The sequence below is a fragment of the Actinia tenebrosa genome, unplaced genomic scaffold, assembly GCF_029948245.1.
Source record: "Actinia tenebrosa isolate PJP-AT-01 unplaced genomic scaffold, QUT_ActTen_1.0 PGA_scaffold13__45_contigs__length_12533684, whole genome shotgun sequence".
NCBI classification, from domain to species: Eukaryota; Metazoa; Cnidaria; class Anthozoa; order Actiniaria; family Actiniidae; genus Actinia; species Actinia tenebrosa.
In genome coordinates, this window is record NW_028292573.1 from 11,958,194 (window position 1) to 11,979,123 (window position 20,930).

Genomic DNA, 20,930 nt, shown 5'->3' on the forward strand with positions numbered 1-20,930 from the left:
TCTGGAAGTACAAAATGGAATATTTATGCCTTTGAAGTCAAAAACAACTGTAAGTGTTGGTAGCCTAAAATATAAAGTTGGTAATAGGCCGGTAGATTGTTTATAGTAAGGTGATTTTATTTATCCTGTGAAACAAAGTCCTATATAGCTATTTCAAAAAAGGTGGAAGAAGCAAACATTAATAGGTTACATAAGGGACAGGAGATAGTGCATTACAAGATTCACAATTAGCCTGGAATGGACTGGCATTTCTTAATATTATTCTCATTAACACAGACTTTTTGAAATACCTTTAGCAATACCTGTCAGACATGTACTTGTACATACACCAGTATGTAAACTATGTAAAAATTGTTTATGTTCACTAGTTTCTCATGGACCAGTTAAAATCATTCTAACGAAAGTTTATTATCAACCCATCAAACTTTGGTATTAAATTGTTTTGTCAGTAGTTGCTATATAACTAATCATATAATTATTATGACTGCTATCTGCCTGACCCTCCCATGCATGGTGGAGACTTTTGCACTTTTTGTCCCAGATGATTCCCACTGTTCGGCTGTTTTGGCCTGAAAAATAAATAAAATAAACAGCTAGTGCACATGTAAAAACATGTATTAGCCCAGCAAATACCTTAAAAAGTAGGAATCAAAGTCAAATCCTATTGGTAAAAAGACTTTACCTGTATTGATGGAGCATGGACTCCCCCCTCAAGTTCTTTTTTGAGCACTTCATTCACCATTCTGTGTCTCTGGAATATGACATTAACCAAAATTTATCTGTCTAAATTGTCATCAAGGTAAATATGCTTGCATGTGTTCCATTTATCAGTTTATACCACATTGTGAAATTTCTACAACATTTCAGCACTACTCCCCAGCAGTGTGTGTTTGAGTATGGGTTGGGGGGAGAGGCAGGGGATTTGCAAACTCTCTTATAACCTGTATCAATGATTTATCCTTGAAGACATCTGATACCACTATGACTTTAAAGTGTGTTTCTGAACCTGAAAAACAATTTTAGAAGTTTATTAATTAAAATTATTTAATAGCTGTGAATATGTTTCTTTGGGCCAAAAGTTTATTAAATAAAAAAAAAGAATGACTAGACATTTTCTGAGTAAGATATTTAGGACCAAATCCATTGTCCACCATTTTAAAAATAGCTACAAGATTTGAAGCCTGGAGCATGTATTTCTGTAGTTGGCCATATATCATAATTATGCTGGAAATATGATCAGGACCTTGGATAGGAAGAGGCTTTTTACCTTTAGCAAACTATAGTCATGGTATAATTTCCAATTAAAGACTCCACCCCCCCCCCTCCCCCAAACACTTTCTAAGGTGCTCTAGGATATCTGCAGTCCTTAATAGCTTGTAAGAGATTAAAGAAGTTTTCTTTCATTATCTTATCTTTGACCCAAAATAGATTATATCACACTTTAGCTACAGACACACCATGCAACATTGTGCTCAATGTTATGCAGGCAATCAAGTAGCAATATGTGACATTGCACACAATATTGCTGAGAGTAGAACAATATCCTATTACAGCCTTTAGATGCATTTCATCTTTTTAGTCTAACTAATATATTTTTGATCGACAGAAGCCAAAAATTCATGTCTGGAAATTGTAGGGTTTTTTTGGTAGGAACACACACGGAGCCCCTGCATGGGTTAATTTAATACCTTTTGGAACATTGTGCATGTAACTCTCATTTAGGACTTCAAGATGAGAGGGCTGCAAGTAAACGTAAAAAAACAACATTGACTTACACCATATAAATTTACATAAGAACAGTTAATCTTGTGGGAGTTGGCAATAATATGGTGCAGCTTATGCATTATAGTCAATAATAATATCTATTAGTCTAATCCAACTAGTGGTCTATCATCAATGCTACTAGTAGGCTATAAGTAATAGCCTACTTATTGGTAGTGAAAAGTGCCTTCTTTGAAAGCCAAAAAATTGAATTTAACTTTAATCCAAAACTTGTTTGCATCTAAATATTTGACTTACTAGTTGGATTTGGCTGAAAAAGTCCCCTTCACAGTTCCCTGCTCCATCTTGAAAGGTAGCCCTGCCTTTGCATCAAAGCGAGACGAACGGTGAGCTTGCAATGACAGAGACGTGAATATTGTCCAAGGTGTTAAAAAAAGGTCTCTATCATTGCAAGCTCAACATTTGTCTCACCTCGATGCAAAAGCACGGCTACCTTTCAAGATGGCGCAGGGAACTGTGAAGGGGACTATTGTTAATTAGCTGTGCAGTAATTAAGAGAGGGCTACACTTCTGGCTCAAAGCATCAGAAGAGGATTTCCTCTCTAAATTCTGACCAGAATCATACCTTGAACTCTTTGGTGAGATTCTCTGTGATGGTTGCCTGTACAGACATTTTCTGGAAAGGCAAAAAAAAGTTACAATAATTGTAGTCTAAAATATGAAATGATTGTCAGATTATATAACACAATAATGATTTTTTTTGCGGTTAAGTATACATTGTTTCTCGATGGTTACCTGTAACGTTGTTGATATGCTGTTAAAAACTGTTTTGCAAATCAACTGTTGCCGAAATAGCGTAGGAAAAGCTGTAATAGAAGAGAGAGTAAAATAAATCGATCTAACGTTTTGTTTATAAAACAGGTTTATCTTCTGTCAATATTGTCACCATTTTTTAATTTTTTCTGCTGCTAAATTTAAAGCTTGAAGAAACTAGATATTCAATAATACTGGATAGGTCTCTGCAATCATTTCTTACCTCTGATCATTAGTATATTGTAAAATTAATTATTTTTCTGCTCTATTCTTATTTGGAGGCCATTCAAATAGATCGAAAAGTAAAAACCACAGGAAGCCCGTGATTACCCATAATCCTCTAAGTGACAGTTCTGCTATTTTCAAGATGGCTGACAGGAGGTGGTTGTCAAGTCGTCGAAAATCACTTATATTTCCTATTTTTCTTCTATAAAGATGTGTTAAAAGACAATTTCGGTGATGTTCAAGTCTATCTTTAGTAAGAAAAATAGAAACGATTCACTAGCAGCTAGAAATGAAGCTGAAAACAATGCTTATGAAGGGTCGTCAAGTGACAGCTCTGCACAGCAACCACTGAACGAGGTGTTGAATCAGTTGTATGACACCTTAGACCCAAGTGACCCTAGAGGATATGCAGGTATAAAAGGAAGAGTCCGAAAATCTTCGCATGGACATCTTTTTTAATTTAAATCTTTAGAGAAGGATACAGGAAATGATGGCATTGAAGAAGTGGGGGGTGGGAAGGTAGGTTAGGCCAAGAGAATAAGAGTCATAGATTTGCGTCCGGACAATTTTCAAAAAATAGATGAGGCGTTTGTTTTCATTATTCATTATAGTGGATATTATAATATTTAATAGTTATTTAATCCAGAGAGAGCATACTGCACCACAGGTAACCCATGCACGAAAATACCCGCATCAGGGTAAACCACAGAAAAATGAACATTCACTGATGTAGATGATTTGGAACTTGCATTTGGGGTAATAAATTCCTTGCTAGGAGTGCCTATTTTCCTATCTTCCTTTTGAGGGAGAAAATAGAAGGAAGGGAGAGAAAGAGGAGAGACTCTGATGCAGGGAAGGTAATAAAGTACCCTTTCGTGCAATTAATGACAATTTTTGTGCATAACGATAATTTTCAGCAGTAGCTTTCAAAGCATGCGATTGGTGGACTCAATTCCATGACTCATATTCTCTTGGCCTTACAGTTGAGTCATTCTCAAATGGACCTCTTTGGCTTACGTGTAATGTTTTCCAATTACAGACCACGTGTCATTCCCAAGAGTATTATTTCTTTGTTTAAGGGTTGTGCATAATAAGACATACATATAGATACAACTCTAACAAAGCATCTTAAATTATTGTTAAGAGAATAACACCTTATCTGAAATGGGAAACATTGACACTAAAGGTAATAAAAGCTCCATTTTTTCCCACAAACCTTGGTTGTAAATTGCTTACAGATGCAAGTATCCAGTATAATTGTTGTCTGTCTGTCTTTACAGTTGCAGTGGCTGAAGTGGAATATCTTTGGGCCAGATACCAACAGCTAATTGTCAGAGGTCAATTGGTAAATGATGATATCTTGTTGCAGGAACCCTTTAAATCCAAACCATTTCTTAGACAGGTATGAAGCATGGGAGTACGATAGTTCCCTTTCACAGTTCCCTGTGCCATCTTGAAGGGTAGCCGTGCCTTTGTATCGAAGCACGATCAACAGTGAGCTTGCAATGATAGAGACCTTTTTTTAACACCTTGGTCAATTATTCACATGTCTCTGTCATTGCAAGCTCACCGTTCGTCTCGCTTTGATGCAAAGGCACGGCTACCCTTCAAGATGGCACAGGGAACTGTGAAAGAGACTATTGCTGGTTTCCAATCTATTCCCAAGAGAATGAAACATCAAAAGAAACAGCTGCCAACTTGGATGATTTGACAAAAAAGATTAATGACAAATCTTTTGTTAAATTCATCCAACATGGTGGCTGTGCAAACTATTATATATACGATAGAGTGCCTGAGATTGCAGTTGCTTTTTGACTAGTCCCCAAATCTAGTCCCACTTTTCTAATCATCCTGAGGCCATTACCAGTATTTTGGTATCATTTGAAGTTTGGAAAGTCAATTTGTTTCTTTTTGAAGGTGTGGAATACCATCCCCAGGGACTCTAATGGCAACTTGACATTTTCTGCTTTGTTTGGTGTACTGAAATGGTGGGAATCAGTTGACCAAGAGACAAAACTGAGAGGTTAGTTCATTACTGTATGATTGTATTGTATTAGATAGGTATTAAACACAAGAGCAGTGCCTCAGATGACTGTTAACAGACTCTTGGCCATATGGCTGATTGACATCTCACCATTACTCCAAAGACAGTCCACTTTCACCCAGGCATTACACAGCCAACAGTTTCAATGAAAGTATAAAACCTAACGACCGACGTAATTCAGTCAACAGGACATCTGGGGTGCTGTTCTTGCTTATTCCCCATTGGATGCAGGTGTATATAGCACTGTACCCCTTTTGGATTGATATTAATAATTATAATGAAAATACAAATTTAATAATTCCATTTATTAGGTATCTTTAGATTACTCAATACTGGTCAACCTTTAGACATAGCAGCAATCAGGCATATCATTAAGGCAATGGACAGCAGCTTGAATGAGGTTGGTTCATATATACCAAATTAAAATATGGCATCAAATTTTGAATAATTAATGTTCAGGACTGACGAGCCTTGTGCTGATGTAGAAATGTTGAAGCCTTTTCACATGCGTGAGATGATAGTTAGTCCACAACAGTAGTTATTCAAATTACATGTAGTCGTCATATATCAATTTGTTGTATAGCAGCAGCACAGTTCTCAACCAATCAGAGCAAGTGTACTATCTTTGGTATATAATAAGAAATTATTTTCACTTTCACTTTGTTGGTTGCTCCTATTGATCAATAGTGAATGGACTACCAATTCATACATATAGGAAAAATTTTACATACCTGTGTGCTTTAATTAAAGGATTCCATAAACAGGAAGGCTGATTTGCTGATGACTTACTTGGATAATAGAAATCAAGGTATTTATTTTTACAATTTTATGCATCTTTTTAAGCTAGATTTGCATAAAGATAACCAAAACAGAACTAAGAATTTGCCAGACATAACTATTTGACAAATCAAATTGTGACCAGTCAATGTGATTGGTCGAGAGGAATGACCTGAGAGGTTTTGGCCAGGCATGACAGGTCAAGAGGAATGACCTGAGAGGTGTTTGGCCAGACATGACTATTGGACACATCAGACTGATCTACATGTGACCAGTCAATGTGATTGGTCAAGAGGAATGACCTGAGAGGTGTTTGGTCAGACATGACTATTGGACACATCAGACTGATCTACATGTGAGTAGTCAATGTGATTGGTCAAGAGGAATGACCTGAGAGGTGTTTGGCCAGACATGACTATTGGACACATCAGACTGATCTACATGTGAGTAGTCAATGCGATTGGTCAAGAGGAATGACCTGAGAGGTATTTGGGAGTGTTTGAGAGTGCTAATTTTTGTCAGACTTTGTCCATTGACTGGCCTTTATTTATATCATCAGGACATGTAGACGAGGAGCAGTGGGTTGATAGGATCAAGACCATACTGTCAGATGAAGAGATTAGTCACCTGACCAGTGTTTATATTTTACTACCTTCATCTGCTCAACCAATACCCCACACTCAAAGGTAATACAAAACCTTAATATGATTTACAACAGACTTCTTTACCTTGGACATTTCAGACCTTTTGTCATTCTGTTTGAGAATAGGATTTTTTGTTTCATTTGCATCCTACAAAGAAATGATACTCATGGAAAAGATATGTGGTCTGAATTGGGTAAAACATTATTTGCATTACGATCCAAGGCTGCCAGGAAGGGTATTGGGTGTGTTCTTATCTCTCAGATGATTTTATTTTTGTCTTTACATCTTTGTGTGTACTGTAGATAAATGCCATGGTTGAAAGATTATGACAACATTTTGGTTATAATATTTTACAACTATCACTCCTTGTTAGTGGATTTTCCATGAAGGTCCTTTCCTTAACAGTCATTCATGGGATGAAATTACACGTAACTTTTAAACCCACCAGCAAAACCTTGCTAGTAAGTTTTGTTCTCACTAGCAATGGTTTCAAAGTCACTAGCTATCAATCGCAGGGAATAACAAATGTTACTTGATGCAGGTTTTAAACTTCAGTCCTTCAGTCCTTTAATTTCTGAACTGTGGTCATACTTGCAAAACTTAGCTAGTTAAATTTTTCTTACTTGCTAAAGACAAAATTTCACTCACATTTTGCACATTTGCGAGTGTTAATTGGTGCCCTGTCATTACCACTACATTTAAACCTACAACTTAACACTTGGCTCACTGAAACCAGCTTACTCACCCTCTGTGCTCATAAAACTCACTTTACTGGATCTACTAATGTTTCACATTCGATATTTTGGGTCAAACAGTCATAGCTCACCGATTCCTGAGGAAATAATTATAAGGATCTCCAGCAAGATTGTTGAACATAACTGGAATCAATTGGCACAGGAGCTTGGGTTTACTGACCAAGACATGAAGGTTTTAGAGAAGCACTTTCCTAACAGATCTCGTGAACAAGTTTATCAGATGCTTAAACACTGGAGAGAAAAGGAAGGTTCTACAAAACAGGCTTTGGAATCTGCACTGAAAAGGTGTGGAATGGATGATGCCTTGTCTGTTCTTCAAAATGAAGCAGTGGGACAATTATCAAGTGCTGACCAAGTGACGTGAGGATCAAAGGGAAGTGGATGGCTGGAATGGGCTCTTGCTTGATGTTATGTGAACCTCATGAAATAGAGGTGTGTCTGCAGAACCTACATACCATATAGACTTACATGGTGCCGTGTGGTCAAGGACCATCGTATCTGATAACACCATACTGTAGCTAGTTTATGTAGGCCAGTGCTTTAACCCTCTACTAAGCTTTGGAGGTCATTTTATTTTCACAAGTTTGATTGGACAAAGAGTCACCATGTGTAATTCCATAATTAAGGTGCACAAGAATAGAAAATCAATTGAATGTCATATTATTTCTGTTTCTTATCAGCTGGTTTGACTCTTACATATGCTTGATAATAGAAGTTACTAAACAAAACCACCATACTAATCCCATAAAAAATACCATACACACAAAACCTATAGTACAAATAACCATATGTACACTGCACTAAACCTATGAAAAACTGGAGAATCTGTAGCTGAGTCATCAGTTTTTTCCATGTTGGTCGCTGTGCTTGATAGAGAGCACTCTGACCATAGTAGAAGTACAAAAACACATGGACAAATGAGTTCAGCGCTAACATGAATCCAATTGCTGGCCAGGGATAGAAGTGGTATGCATAGTCACTTAGAAGAAGGATGGTTGAGTGGTGATAGACCTGGAAGAAATAAGATAAAATAAAAGGAAATGAAATAAAATCAATAAGATAAAATATAAAATATAAAAAGAGATAACTAGCTAAAAACTAGCATGAGCTGCATCGGTGTTTCTAATGAAACAATAATGATAAGAAGGTAAATTATACACCATGAAAAGATGAAAAAACTTACTTAACAAAAATAAAATGAAATAACATGAAATGAAATGAAATGAAATAAAATAAAATAAATAGGATTTAGCAGAGGCATTTCCACAGGGTGGCTCTTCATCCACCGAAATTACGTTTCCAGTAACGCAGGTTCTTTTTAACAAAATGCATTCATATATTGGAGGCTTACTAATATTGATATGCTTTATCAGATGTCAAAACTCTTGCTAATTCGATTAAAATTCAAAACTTGCCCCAGTCTCTTGCTTGTTTTAAAGTGGTCAATTAGAATTTAGAAGTTGTTTTTAGAAGTTGAGGGAAAAAAACTGAAAAACCGAAGACTGCTCTTTCTCTAAATAACAAATGATTCTGCACTAATAACATTAAGACATATTAATAACATACTTACATGCAGGAAAGATATCTGTCTTTGTTTGTGCCTTAACATCATGAATATAGTATCTAATAGCTCTACATTCTTGGTGATCCAGTAGACAAAGAAGGCATGGCTTATCATGGAGTTGTGTTCCATCTTAAAGATTGACTCCATCCCATCAGCAGCAAGAGCCATTATAATGTAGGCAAGGGAGTACAAACTCAATCCACTGCATATAAAGTTGTAGACTACCATAATCTGAAAAGTAAAATTAAAGAGTCATTTTTGAATGACTGAAAAACAAAGTGATCAGTGTGCTGGATCATTTAAAAAACATTTTCTCATCAGGAAGACCCTGAGTGTTTTTCCAGTCAAGGATGGAACCTGCAACTTTGCGCACAACAGTGTGATTCTCCACCAGCTTAGCAAGCATAAAACCAGAATCCCTTGCAAACTATTTTTGTTTGTTAATCAGAATTAATTGTATTCATATTCTTTATTATTGCTTTCGTCATGAGAAGATACACACATTATGTCAATCAACCCAGCACAAAAAAGGAAAGGGAATGAAATAATAATAATAATAATAATAATAATAATAATAATAATAATGGCTTTTATTCAAACACAATAATAAATTACAGCATTGCTGATGTGGTCGTGGTGGAAAGATGAGTATGTGACAGGAGGCAGTAACAGGACAGAGTCCCAATTGACTTAGTACTCTCATGACTTCTCAATAAGTATTATATATATACATAATACATCAATATTTCTTGTATTTAAAGACAAACCTTTCTCAGATCCAGCGGTGGTACAATTTTTTTCCATAATAGTGATGTTGGTATGAGAATCAGGTATACAGCAACTACTGGGGCAGATTGTAAGCTTATGACTTCCTTAAAGAACTGCTGATAACGCTCTACAAATTTAGTTAAATTTTTCGTTCATTAAATTTTAAAGAAAATTGAAGGAATGTACCAAAATATTCCTGCCCCACCTAAATATACCCTTGGAACCCATTCCCGTGGTATAATGATTGATTCCTGATAAAGTCGGACGGCGTGTGATGTAAATCTATCAAGGGGAGAGGGGTGGTAAATCATGTTTTAAACTCTCAGGAGTATAAAACTCCATGTTTTGACTATGAGATAAGGAATTAGTTAAATTCTTTAATATTCTCTTGTATTGTGGTACCAAATATGTCTAGTCTAGATTTGTTGTCGCTTAGTAAGGTCGTTTTAAACCTAGGCTCTGTTACATGTGAGACTAGCGCTGAACTAACGAATCGCTTTATGGCCAAGATCGTAAGATGCCGGCAGAAAAGTATGGCGCACAGCACGATATAAAACTTCAAATATACTGTGTATTTTTGAGAATGGGCGATCAGTGTTTTGGGTTAGTGTTTAGACGCTAAAAGCTTGATACAAGAAAATACCTACTGCGAAATCTATTCGGTCCAGTAGCTTGAATAAATAGATTAATATATGTTATATAATAACAACAGGTACTCGGATTGCGATCGAAATTTCTTTGCATACTAAAAGTGCGGATTACTTAATATAAATATATAAATATGTATTCGTTCGCAAAGAAAGTAATTGAATTTTTATCTAAAATAACAAGATAATCAGCTAATGAACTCGAGGCACCCGTTATAACAAAATTAACTTCAAGCCATCAAGGGCGCCTAACGTAAACACATTCAAACATTATATTTTATCATATTAATGTACCGGCAAAAGAGTTAATACGATTAGGATCTTATCCAAATTTCCCACTTACCTAGTCTAGACGTCATATTTATTCAATGGATTTGTATTTCGTAGATTTTTAGTATTTGCGAGGGGAGCGGTGCGTGAGGCTCACAAAAGCGTTTGAGAGATGAGGGGAACGACCAGGGACTGGGGAGCACGGGATGCAATAATTTGGCCCTGTGGGGAGGGGAGGGGGTTTAGTTTTATCCCGAAAAGCGGTACCAAGAACGTTGTCACTAAGATCTTTTTTTCACTATCCTTGTAATCAATTTCATTTAATTATCCCTTATTACAAAAATTTGTGCATGTTATCCTCAAAATCCACCTGCCTGGGTTTTTTAAATTAAATTAAAATACAGCTGCTAAAATTTTTTTCTTAATTTATCGGATGACACTATATGTTTTAGATTCAGTGTTCTTGGTAAGCTCAAGGGTCTGTTTTGTAATGCCTTTGATCTCAACTATGGGCCTTGTTTATCATTAGCAATCATACTTTTTTTCGTGACGTCAAAAAAATGGCATTGAAATGTTTTGTTCCGGCCAAAGAAAACACTTATGCCAATCCATTTATACCAATCCATCCGCCACTCAAATGGCTTCCGTCGATGAAGATCATGGCATCTGCCACTCAAATGGCTTCTTGATAAGATTATTCCATCTGCCACTCAAATGGCATCAAACACCGAAATGGTACCAAATATGGAATCCTTCTCGACACTGAAATGGTTTTAAGGCTAATACTGAAATGGATTCATTGAAAATAAGGCTAAATAGTGAATGTTGGAGGACAAATAGAATTTTAATCTCTAGAGAATTTTAATCTATTGGTTTGTCAAATCTGTAAGGCATGACGGGGAAGGAGAGGGGGAGGGGGGGTCTCGTTGAAAATTCCTGTGATCAGTTTAATTTTAACGTCGGAAATGATTTTTACATTTAATATCAAGATTTCAAAAGGAATAACAGTAAATAAGTGTCAACCTGATTAGTTACAGTAACAATTGGAAAAACACATAAGATCCTTAAGAGCTTTCGGTGGGTGAGAGACATTCTTGATGGTACAAACAGGTCACCCGTGAAAATGTACTAATAAAAACTAGATAGTATCAATTTTGCCAAATCCTTAGTTTTCAGTTGTTGAAATAGTTAGTACTATTTGGTATGTTTAGCTTAGTTAGTACTTTTTCATGGGTTTAGAATATTGTGTGCCTTCTCGAAAAAAATCAGTTTAAAAAAGGTTGAAATAGTTTTTTCACAAAAGACCAGAGAAATGTGTTGCGCACGTTCGGAAAATTACGAATGGAAAAAGAGCCAAAACTTGTCAATAGCAATACTAATGCCATCCCGAAGAAATATCGATTGACAGTCATTTGTATTCAATTCATAAAAACCCTTGCTAATCTTGGACACTATGTAACGGATAGTACAGCACAGTTATTCTTTTATTCTACTTTCTTGACTTTTTGTTGAGGAGACCTCTTTATATAAGCATTGAAATAAAAATTCGAGAAAAGCACGATCATCGTCGTCTCGTATATTATACCATATAGACAGAAATTGTAATAGTAATATCCCACTATCTGATGAGCAACGCCGATGAAAAACTGGGTCAACTGGAGCTCTGTCAATGCCTTCTTCCACATAGGTCTTTGCATAGGGCGACGCGCGGTCTGTCCGTAGTAGTAGTAGAGGAACACGTGGACCAACGAGTTGAGAGCCAAGATGACGCCCATGGCGGGACGAGCACCCCTTATGTAGGCAAATTCTGCTATCAGCATTATAGTTGTGTGGTGATAGACCTACAAGAAAAGAAACGTCATGAAGAGAACATAGATGGTCATTGCGCCATGGGCCGAACGGGATCCGCATGGGCGCGCAACTAAATTTTCATATTTTCCTGATGCGCACTCAGCGGAATCAGAAAATCTATTGGTAATTAGACAACTGGGGTGGTATTTTCCTGCTATCCACCTGATTTTATTCTCTGGAGTGCGTACGTTTGTACTCCATTCGCCATAAATCTTGCCTCAAAATTCCTTATTACAGTAACATCGTTTTGTCCAAAACGCATTTGCCAATCCCTTTCCTCCTAAACTTACTCGTAAAAGTATGGTTCAACATCAAATACTTTTACCATCCAGTTATTATTGAACTGTTAGTTTCATACTTACATGAAGGAAAGAGACTTGTCTGGTTCGGTGTCGTAGGATCATGATGATTGTATCCAACAGCTCAAAGATCTTTGTCATCCAGTACACATACATGGCATGCTTGACGTACGGATTCTCGGCCGTGTCAAAAAGGGAGTGTGGCCAGTTGGGTATCAGCGGTATGATGAAGTACACTAAAGAGTACAGGCTGGTTAAGGCGCAGATGAAATTATAAACCACCATTGGCTGGAATGAAAATACAAATGGTTAACACACTTGGGCGTATTCAAAAACACGTTCGCGATGGTAGATGTGATTCGGAGTGTGTTATCAACTTCTTACTACACGTGCACCTGGAATCGCCTGATCGTGCAGGTGATTCCAAATCTAAGTGCGCAATGCTTGTTTGTCAAAATGAAAATTCCCCGTTCATTGTTAACGATCGATTATCGTTACTAAAGAAATATCTGATATTTGATTACTTAGTAAGTAATTTGACTTAGTTGATTGGGAGGTCGTGGGTTCAAGCCGCATTTGAACGAACACTCAGGGTCTTAAAATATCTGAATGAGTATATAAAATATCTTTCTCTTCAACCTGTGAGACTGTATCCAAATCGTGTGCGCGATAAACGTTGAATTTTGTACTTACTTTCCTAAGTTCCAAGGCTGGCACAAATCGTCTCCACACCGGTGATAATATCACACAAGACAGATAAGTGGCTGCAATAGGAGTTGACTGCAGGTTGAATACACCATCTTTCAGGCCAAGAATGAATTCTGAGCAATTGAAAGTTAAACCAGAAAGAGATTAGAATACAGGTGCTACTTAATGAATCAAATTGAAACAGAAAAAACACATGATTAATAAGGCCCTTGTACACAAATATCTGGCAAATGTACTAACACCACAAAGATTTTTTTTTCAAACAAAAAAACTGGCAAACTCATAGGGCATATAAATCAGAGAAGTCAGCACATATCTTCATCTTTTTCTCTGCTTTCCATTCCCCCCCCCCCTCCCCCCGTCAAACAATCTTCTGAATCTCTCTTATCCCTCCCCAGCCTCACTGGAATCCCCACAGGAGCATAGTAGTAATTGCAAGGAACCAGGAATTGGGGAGGGAGAGGGGTGGGGCACCCAGAATAAAAAAGTAGTAAGTAGGCGAGCCAGCCCGTACCGCTCGGAACGAGTTACATGATTGGATAAAAAAACGATAGATTGGTCATCCAAACGATAGCACTAAACCTAACCTTACAAAAGCAGTACTGTGCTTAGGGAGCAATGAAAATCCAGCTTTCGAGCGGTACTGGATTACTCAAATAGGCAAGTATTTTTTTATTTAGCATCTCATATACAAAATGGTACATCGATACATCGATGGCTATATAAATAAATAAAGTTATTATTGTTATTATTATCGATTTAACTCCAAATGAAGTTTAACTAAGACAAAATATAAATATCATAAATAATTCTAGTAATTCTAGTTTATGCCTGATACATCTTATTTTTGTATTCTTTCTTTTCTAAGGACTGTTATAGACCTGGTTATAGTGAACCCTTGCTCTCTGTTGCAGAAAGGACACTTAACATTGAAAATACAATTTCAATTAAGTTATAAATTAAAAAAAAAATAAAGATGCTAAATACATAAATTGATAACTTCTTCTCCTTCTTTTCTCTCATAAAATTAAATAAGCGGATGCAAAACATGTACACTGTAAAAACAATCAAACGAAGCTGAACAACGCCAGACAATGCCATATCATGCTCCCTGTGGCGCATAGCAACGGTAACTAAGCGCTCAAGTGGGAAACAAAAGAATACTAAAGATGGTCTACTGCAGTCGTATGGCTCACGTAACGTACGTATAAATTATCCTGAATATTCTTGTCTTAAACAGAGCAGAAAATATATTCTTTATGTACATTTACTTCGAAAGGGTTTCAGTAATGATGCATCCAATTATACCTTGACCATGCAACCCAGGCTAAAAATATGAGTACTTTCAGTGCTTTACTATAAGACAATATCCAAATGTTTCAGCATCGAAATCGAAAAACGAAAATTAAAAAGTTATAGCACATGATACTTCTGGAAATATATTTTAAGGCATTTTGAAGGTTATAGCTGTCAGTCTTGAATACAGAATTTTGCCGGTTTAACGTAATTCATTCACTCGATAATCCGTGTCACTTTACCTGAAACTGAACTAAAATTTATAGTCCTTTACTATGCGAAAATCCACATCTATTTTTTAGTGTTTGCGTGGAAATTGCTTTGAATGTCAGACAAGAATAAGACATTAAAATACTATTTACATTTGATTGTAAAAACAGAAAGAAGGCGAGAGAGAAAAAAACGATCAATACTGATATGAGTTTTCGTATTGTCCTTTACTATAGACAACCCCACATCTGCTTCCGTGGACCTTGCTTTTGGGTGCCAGAAAAGAAAACGACCATTAGAGTACTATTTACGTTTGATCGTAAAAACAGAAAGAAAGCGAGACAGAAAAAACAGACTTCTCTTACCTGAGACGCTAGTCATAACGGCTTGCACCAATCAGTCAGTAGTGAGCTGGTATTCTTTTCTTAAGCTTTGTAAAAAAAAAGAAACAGTCGAATCTATAGTCAATACCAAATAACAACCGATAATTCAATGTTAGCTTGAATTTATAATTCAACTTGGCTGGTCTCAACTGACCTACTCTACCTACCTGAAATTTCGCAAGCACTGAGTGTTGGACTTTGAACGGCTTTAGCATCGGCTGATCTTTTCGCACGGTATTTTTCACCTGGGATGGTCGAATGGTCGCTTTTGTCTGTCCTGAAGCTTCTATGCAAATACGGCTCGCTTGTAAATTTATTCAAAACGATCTCAAATAACCAATCACAATGCAGAAAGATAAGATTATATATCGAGAAAATTACGAATGGAAAACAAATATAGAATAGTGTTTTATTCATTGACAATTTAGGATTGTAGGCTTTCGTTAATAATGTATATGTTTGACCGTTTTAAATGTTCAGTGTTTTTAATCGGTGACTATCGTCGAAGGCTCTTTGTCGTTATATTGTGAAACATCAGACCATCTGCTCTTTGAACTACCATTAAAACAAAGGTCGTTGAAAGTCAGCCCAGAGAACAAGACAGCCAGACTGATGAATTACTGACATGTACAAATGTGTACACGTTTGTCACGCAACTGCGGAAGAGCCACTAAGTGCCTTTCAAGATTTGAGGACAAGTTCGCGTTTAATGGGGAGGTGGTTGGGGGTAATGGGTGAGAAAATACATAAAATATATTTGATAAATACGATTAGAAATTACGAAAAAATTCAATTAGTACTATTGTGAGGACCCCAATTTATTTCCAACATTTCGAAGGAACATATTGCAAGACCCTGCTTTGCAGTATCACTACTGATTTCGAGGCCCCATTTTTTCACCCATACCCTCCCCTTTGAATAAAAAGTGAACGGCCCTTTAGCGTCCTGGACAAATTCAAATTATCTGCATATTTTAGGCTTCCGTCATTCAAAAAATTACCAACTCGGACATTTTGTTAGTTTTCTAGACAGAAAATTTGTCTGGAAATTTCTCGGCCGTAGTGGAAACATGGAAAGCGCTCTTTTAAAGGTGCCGTTAAAAGGTCAAACCTCCTCATGAAATTTCTTTGTCAAGGCTTGGAATGAAGGAATTTTGCAAGATAATTCATTCAATTATTCTGCGGCAACAGATAGTTTTAAAATCTTAGTTTTCGAGAATGTTTAGCAGTTTTGAAATTTGATACATGCAGGGTTTCAAGAAAGGCAATATGCGTTGCACAATACGCGGTACGTGACTACAGTACACAGACCGCGGAGGCTTTCTTAGCCCCAGTTTCATAGCCTGCGTAGCCAGGCGTTCTTCGTGGGGGATTGGGGTGTAGAGAGGAAGAGAGAGGGAACCCAATCCCCCAAGAAGAACGTATGGCTACGCAGGCTAACGAAGGGGTGGAGCTTTCCTTCGTAACCCCATCTAAAACTACCCCGCAGACCCTACAGTTCTCGCCCAGTATTTGGATTATAAAGCGAGGGAGCTTACTCCCAGGGCGCTAATTAGTGTCCTGCTTACTCCGTTTTCAGAAAATCTACTCGATTAACCAAGACCAGCTTTCCGATAGGGCATAGTTCGTCTTCCGACACTCTACTGATGATGGATAAGGTCAAAAATGTCCACAACTTAAGTTGAACCCATGGTGGATCCGGGGAGTTGTTTTCATGACCGGAACCCCCTTTCTGAAGCATGTTATTTACGCTGACTAGAGCTTTGTTGCGCGGCGGCCATTTTGAAACCCCTTTTAGAGACCAAGGTCCGCCATTGAGAATACCATTTAAGTTATGACGTATTTCCGGGTCCAATCTCACAAAAGTTCGCTAAAATCTTGCCACACCTTATTCCCAGGATTTATTCTCTACCTTCAACGATTAGATACATGAACAGAAAATCCTGCTATGAAGAAAAACACAGAAAAATGTCTGTTGAATATATGAATAATTTTTAATTTGGACCCGGAAGTCGTTTTTCGTTCGAATTGCGTCACACTTAACAGCCTTATAGGAAAATGACCACCGAGTGCCATGAACGAAATTGAAAACATAGCAACCCAAACATGATACTAACAACAAAAGTAAAAGTTTCTATCATAGTTTTACTAGTCTAAGGCCGTATTTGCAACAGCTAGTACATGGTAGCATATAAGGAAAAATATAATATTGTTTAAATCGCAATCTATCTTATCAGTAAGCAAGATCGGGCCTACTCGATCTCGTGTCGTATTTCTTAAGTCCAGGCAGTCACGTGACTATAATCACACGTGAGTGGATAGACTTTTGTAATGTTATCGCCACTGGCCTCCAACTTCTCGGGCTGTGGAGCCAAGGTACTCTGGTACCGAGGGTAGCAGTCACGTGAAAGTACTCCTATTTGCTATCCAATCAAATCACTTCAATATCCCGATCTGCTTCTTGGTTGATTGGTATATATATATATAAAGCCTAAAGCCGCTTTTTCTTTCTCTTTCTTTTTGATTTAGGATTTCGACGTTATGATCGCATTAACTAGTTCGTGAGACAGCCATTGCGTTTATAGAGGGCTAAAAAAAACCTAAATTTGCTAGCTCCCTAGTCTAGGCTATATACTGATGATCATCTGCATATATTGGTCTAATCATCATCCCGCTGGATTCTTCGTCTACTTAATCTCATTCTGATGCACTGTTTCTCGTCTTGCGATCCCTCGCCAATAGTCGTGTATCCATCGCGACATTTCTTACACTCAGTACTCCCTTCGGTATCTTGGTAGGACCCGATGGCACAGGGGATGCATTCCTTGGAGTAACGGTAGAAGTGTGTTCCTAGTGGACAGGCGACTGTTTGGGAGGAACAAAATAGATTTCTTACTTTAAAATCAAAGAACATAATGAAAGTGTACGGTAAAGCTATTTTTAGAAAGCCGCGCGTGTGGTAAAGGGTGGTCACGTGATGAGTGTTGACGTTCTGTGCCGTGATGGTACCTTGTTTGATTCTGATGACCATCTACATCACGTGATGTTATAACATAGTGTAAACAGTATCACCGTTACCGTGCCGCGCCCGTGATTTTTTTAACGCTATCGCCAATTTGTGGTTAACTGTTGATTGCGCAGCGCAATGTCGCTTCCTATCATTGTTGGCTTTTGCCGATAGTGAGCAATAACGCAGATCAAAGATCAGAACTATCTTCAATCCACGAAGGCCTATCAACTATATTTATTTTATAATGATACCAACTTTTATAAATTAAGGTAAAAACACGTAACATTTACATAATGATAAACTTGTCAAATAATAATAATAATAATAATAATGATAATAATAATAATATTAATAATAATTACAATCTTTAAACAGATGGCCTACATCATTCAAAAATGCTTTTCAGTAGGGCTCTGTATAAAATTACACTAAAATCAATAAATAATGAAATAACTAAATAAATAAAAGCGAAAATAGGCAAACTAGAAACTATAAAGGTAAAATATAAAACTGTCAATAACTGTCCAATATAACTTTCTACTTACCGCATAGTTTCTTCTCATAATTTGTGATGTAGCCATCCTTACATTCAACCTGGATTTCCGTCACTTTAAACGAGGCTTCGCGCGCTTTGACCTTTTTGCCATGAACTAACATCACGAGTTTTCCCATAGAAACGGCATAACTGATTTGATACGCCACTGTACCTGCGTTCTCCTCGAACGTGTTGCCTCCCCATTCGCTGTACAGCAAGACAAACGATACTGTCATCTCAGTATTTACTGTGGTCCACTGTCGAGGTTCGCAGTTTGGCATGTTGATTTTCTCGATCTTACAAACCCCTTCTTCAAAGCATTTGTATTGCTGGACGCCTTTGATGGTATCTAACAAGGCTTGCTCGAAACTTGACTTCAAACTCGTGTACTCTTGTCTTGACCTGCAAGTTGAAGGATCTAGAGGAACTACGACTCTGTAAACATGACGGACTTTTGTGGGCTCCGTGATACCTAGAATAAAGAATTAAGGATAATAGAAACATGCGCACAATCCAATGAAAGGTAATTTGAAATTTGTTAGTGTCCGTCTGTATTTCTTAAAACTACAAATTGTCCCTCTTATTGGGTAAATACCACGGTGATCCTAGATTACGTACTAACTTATTTAACAGCAATGATGTTTTTGAATCCAAAAATTTTTTTATTACGGTATCTATGAAAAGCTCGCTTGCAAACAAGGCTAATTAACCTGTATCAATGAGTGCGTGCTCGTCAAACATTATAGATTACATGGACGTATATGTGAATAAAGAACTTTGAAGTAAAGAAACCCTGGCAGTGACTACCCTCATTGTTTGGCCTTTACTAATGATTCCTCAATGGGTAACGTTGATTCAGTATTAGTATGGGGATTTTACGGGGTTGGAAATTGGTGCAATGTACCTCGAACGGGACCCTGAGTCTTATTGTGCAACACCAGCCTGCGAGCAAAATCTCTAATAAATAAATAAATAAAAATAATGAATAAATAAAATGAATAAACTAGACTTACTGAGACAGCGCGGAAGCTTGATGTTATCAAACCCATTCCACTTCCAGCCAGTCTCGGGCCCACATTCATATCTCGCCACATCTTTTGCTCTTAAGGTGAATCTTTCGTTGCATTGTAAGAAGGCCAGTTTCTTTCCAGAGTAGGATACTTCATAGACCTCACCGTTAGTCAGGTTGCCAAAAGCCGGGCATTCTGCAAGTCAAATTTCAAACAAATGAAGTATTTAATTGAGATTTTTCATATCTAATCCGGATTCATTTGTGTCATATTCAACATTATGGGCTGAAACTTCGCCTCCTGGTAATTTATGTCAAGATGTATTTTTCCAAAGTGCACTTTGACACAACTGCTTGGTTTGAAGAAAGTGGGGTATCGTGACCTCCAATTGCAAGGTCTCATTTGATAGCTTGTCCTTCATTGTTAGTTAAAGTCAAGGGATCATATGGTCTCTTGGAAAGGTGGGCGTAATATGGTTGCCTTTCTAATTACTGCAACCATTTAGAGTGCATACCATATATCTTTGAAAGTGTTAATCAACAAAATTGTACAAATTAGTACAAAGTTTTGTAGATAGCGGTCTACTGAGGTCTACTGAACTTACAAATCTGTGGAATTTCTTACAACGTTTTCCACACAGATATATGGTATGCAATCTACTTTTACATTCTAATGAGTGCAAACCATTTACTTACTTTTAATATTGACTTTTATAGCATTCTGGCATCGATCACCATAGTAACCAGTTTGGCACTCGCACCGATAGGTCGCTACGTCATCAACACATCTACCATGCACACAGGGATTGGACACGCAGTCATCGATGTTGATGTCACAGATTTTTCCAGTGTAACCTTTGTCGCATGCGCAAACCATCTCATCTTTTGCTTTGTAGCAATACTGGTAATGCGTACAATTGGTTGTGCATTCTTCAGTAACTGTCAGTAAGGAAAACAATAGACCTCTTTAGCTTGGGCGAAATGTTTTCCCATTCTAGACCACGTGTCATTCCCTAGAGTAACATTTCTTTGTTTAACGGTTGTGCACGAGAAGACCCATGAATTTGTTTACATCTCAAACAAAGCACCTGATTCTCAAGAGAATGACAAGTGGTCTGAAATAATACAACATTTTCAAACGTATGTCAAACGTATTTCAAATTCTTTGATCGTGGAACAAGGGTCAATGTTTGTTATTCATTCATTCGACTCACACAATAGCGAACCAATCACTGTTGCAGCAGTTTTTCCAGTGGAATTAAAATCTTAGTCTAGGAAAAACTTGACGGTTCTTGTACACTACAACAAATAATTTTTTCTCTTAATTTCAAATTTTTACCCTCAGAGTTTTTTGAGATATTTCAGCCTAACATTTGATCTTGTGTGACATAGTAACGGTAA

The 20,930-nt window shown here is 37.2% G+C and overlaps 5 protein-coding genes across 5 annotated transcripts in view; 1 reads left to right on the forward strand and 4 right to left on the reverse strand.

Moving 5' to 3' along the window:
• Window positions 1–237: 237 nt before the first annotated feature.
• LOC116293952 (uncharacterized) lies at window positions 238–2,838 on the reverse strand. Its single transcript, XM_031701453.2, is given in 8 exon segments — window positions 238–532; window positions 534–569; window positions 683–751; window positions 942–1,006; window positions 1,689–1,740; window positions 2,348–2,398; window positions 2,518–2,588; window positions 2,759–2,838. Coding segments are annotated over 8 exon segments (399 nt in total). The 5' UTR covers window positions 2,769–2,838; the 3' UTR covers window positions 238–487.
• A 51-nt stretch (window positions 2,839–2,889) lies between these two features.
• On the forward strand, window positions 2,890–8,394 carry LOC116294881 (uncharacterized). Its single transcript, XM_089028661.1, has 7 exons — window positions 2,890–3,172; window positions 4,041–4,162; window positions 4,678–4,783; window positions 5,116–5,204; window positions 5,555–5,612; window positions 6,141–6,267; window positions 7,041–8,394. Exons 1-7 carry the CDS (start codon window positions 2,995–2,997, stop codon window positions 7,342–7,344), a joined length of 984 nt encoding a protein of 327 aa, XP_088884787.1. The 5' UTR covers window positions 2,890–2,994; the 3' UTR covers window positions 7,345–8,394.
• LOC116305053 (very long chain fatty acid elongase 5-like) lies at window positions 7,520–10,407 on the reverse strand. Its single transcript, XM_031714885.2, has 4 exons — window positions 10,303–10,407; window positions 9,312–9,439; window positions 8,551–8,775; window positions 7,520–7,991 (listed from the first exon to the last, which is right to left on the reverse strand). Exons 1-4 carry the CDS (start codon window positions 10,316–10,318, stop codon window positions 7,641–7,643), a joined length of 720 nt encoding a protein of 239 aa, XP_031570745.2. The 5' UTR covers window positions 10,319–10,407; the 3' UTR covers window positions 7,520–7,640.
• A 788-nt stretch (window positions 10,408–11,195) lies between these two features.
• Window positions 11,196–15,275, reverse strand: LOC116305055 (very long chain fatty acid elongase 1). The gene is made up of 5 exons (XM_031714887.2): window positions 15,144–15,275; window positions 14,959–15,023; window positions 13,073–13,200; window positions 12,443–12,667; window positions 11,196–12,070 (listed from the first exon to the last, which is right to left on the reverse strand). Exons 2-5 carry the CDS (start codon window positions 14,972–14,974, stop codon window positions 11,714–11,716), a joined length of 726 nt encoding a protein of 241 aa, XP_031570747.1. The 5' UTR covers window positions 14,975–15,023; window positions 15,144–15,275; the 3' UTR covers window positions 11,196–11,713.
• Window positions 15,276–17,100: 1,825 nt separating this feature from the next.
• The window catches only part of LOC116305052 (uncharacterized), a 35,089-nt gene continuing 31,259 nt past the window's right edge, over window positions 17,101–20,930 (reverse strand). The window contains exons 32-35 of the mRNA XM_089028662.1: window positions 20,226–20,468; window positions 19,534–19,725; window positions 18,531–18,992; window positions 17,101–17,840 (exon numbers count right to left, since the gene is read on the reverse strand). Of these exons, the coding sequence (XP_088884788.1) occupies window positions 17,635–17,840; window positions 18,531–18,992; window positions 19,534–19,725; window positions 20,226–20,468 (1,103 nt within the window). The 3' untranslated portion in view covers window positions 17,101–17,634. The remainder of the gene's footprint in view (window positions 17,841–18,530; window positions 18,993–19,533; window positions 19,726–20,225; window positions 20,469–20,930) is intronic.

Coding starts and splice junctions, on each gene's coding strand:
- LOC116294881 (XM_089028661.1), top strand. CDS start 2,995: ATGTTCAAGTCTATCTTTAGTAAGAAAAATAGAAACGATTCACTAGCA. Junction 3,173..4,040: donor TGACCCTAGAGGATATGCAG/GTATAAAAGGAA, acceptor CTGTCTTTACAG/TTGCAGTGGCTGAAGTGGAA. Junction 4,163..4,677: donor CCAAACCATTTCTTAGACAG/GTATGAAGCATG, acceptor TTCTTTTTGAAG/GTGTGGAATACCATCCCCAG.
- LOC116305055 (XM_031714887.2), bottom strand. Junction 12,668..13,072: donor CAGCCTTGGAACTTAGGAAA/GTAAGTACAAAA, acceptor TTTTCATTCCAG/CCAATGGTGGTTTATAATTT. Junction 12,071..12,442: donor GACAAGTCTCTTTCCTTCAT/GTAAGTATGAAA, acceptor CTTTTCTTGTAG/GTCTATCACCACACAACTAT.
- LOC116305053 (XM_031714885.2), bottom strand. Junction 8,776..9,311: donor CACCGCTGGATCTGAGAAAG/GTTTGTCTTTAA, acceptor TTTACTTTTCAG/ATTATGGTAGTCTACAACTT. Junction 7,992..8,550: donor GACAGATATCTTTCCTGCAT/GTAAGTATGTTA, acceptor TATTTCTTCCAG/GTCTATCACCACTCAACCAT.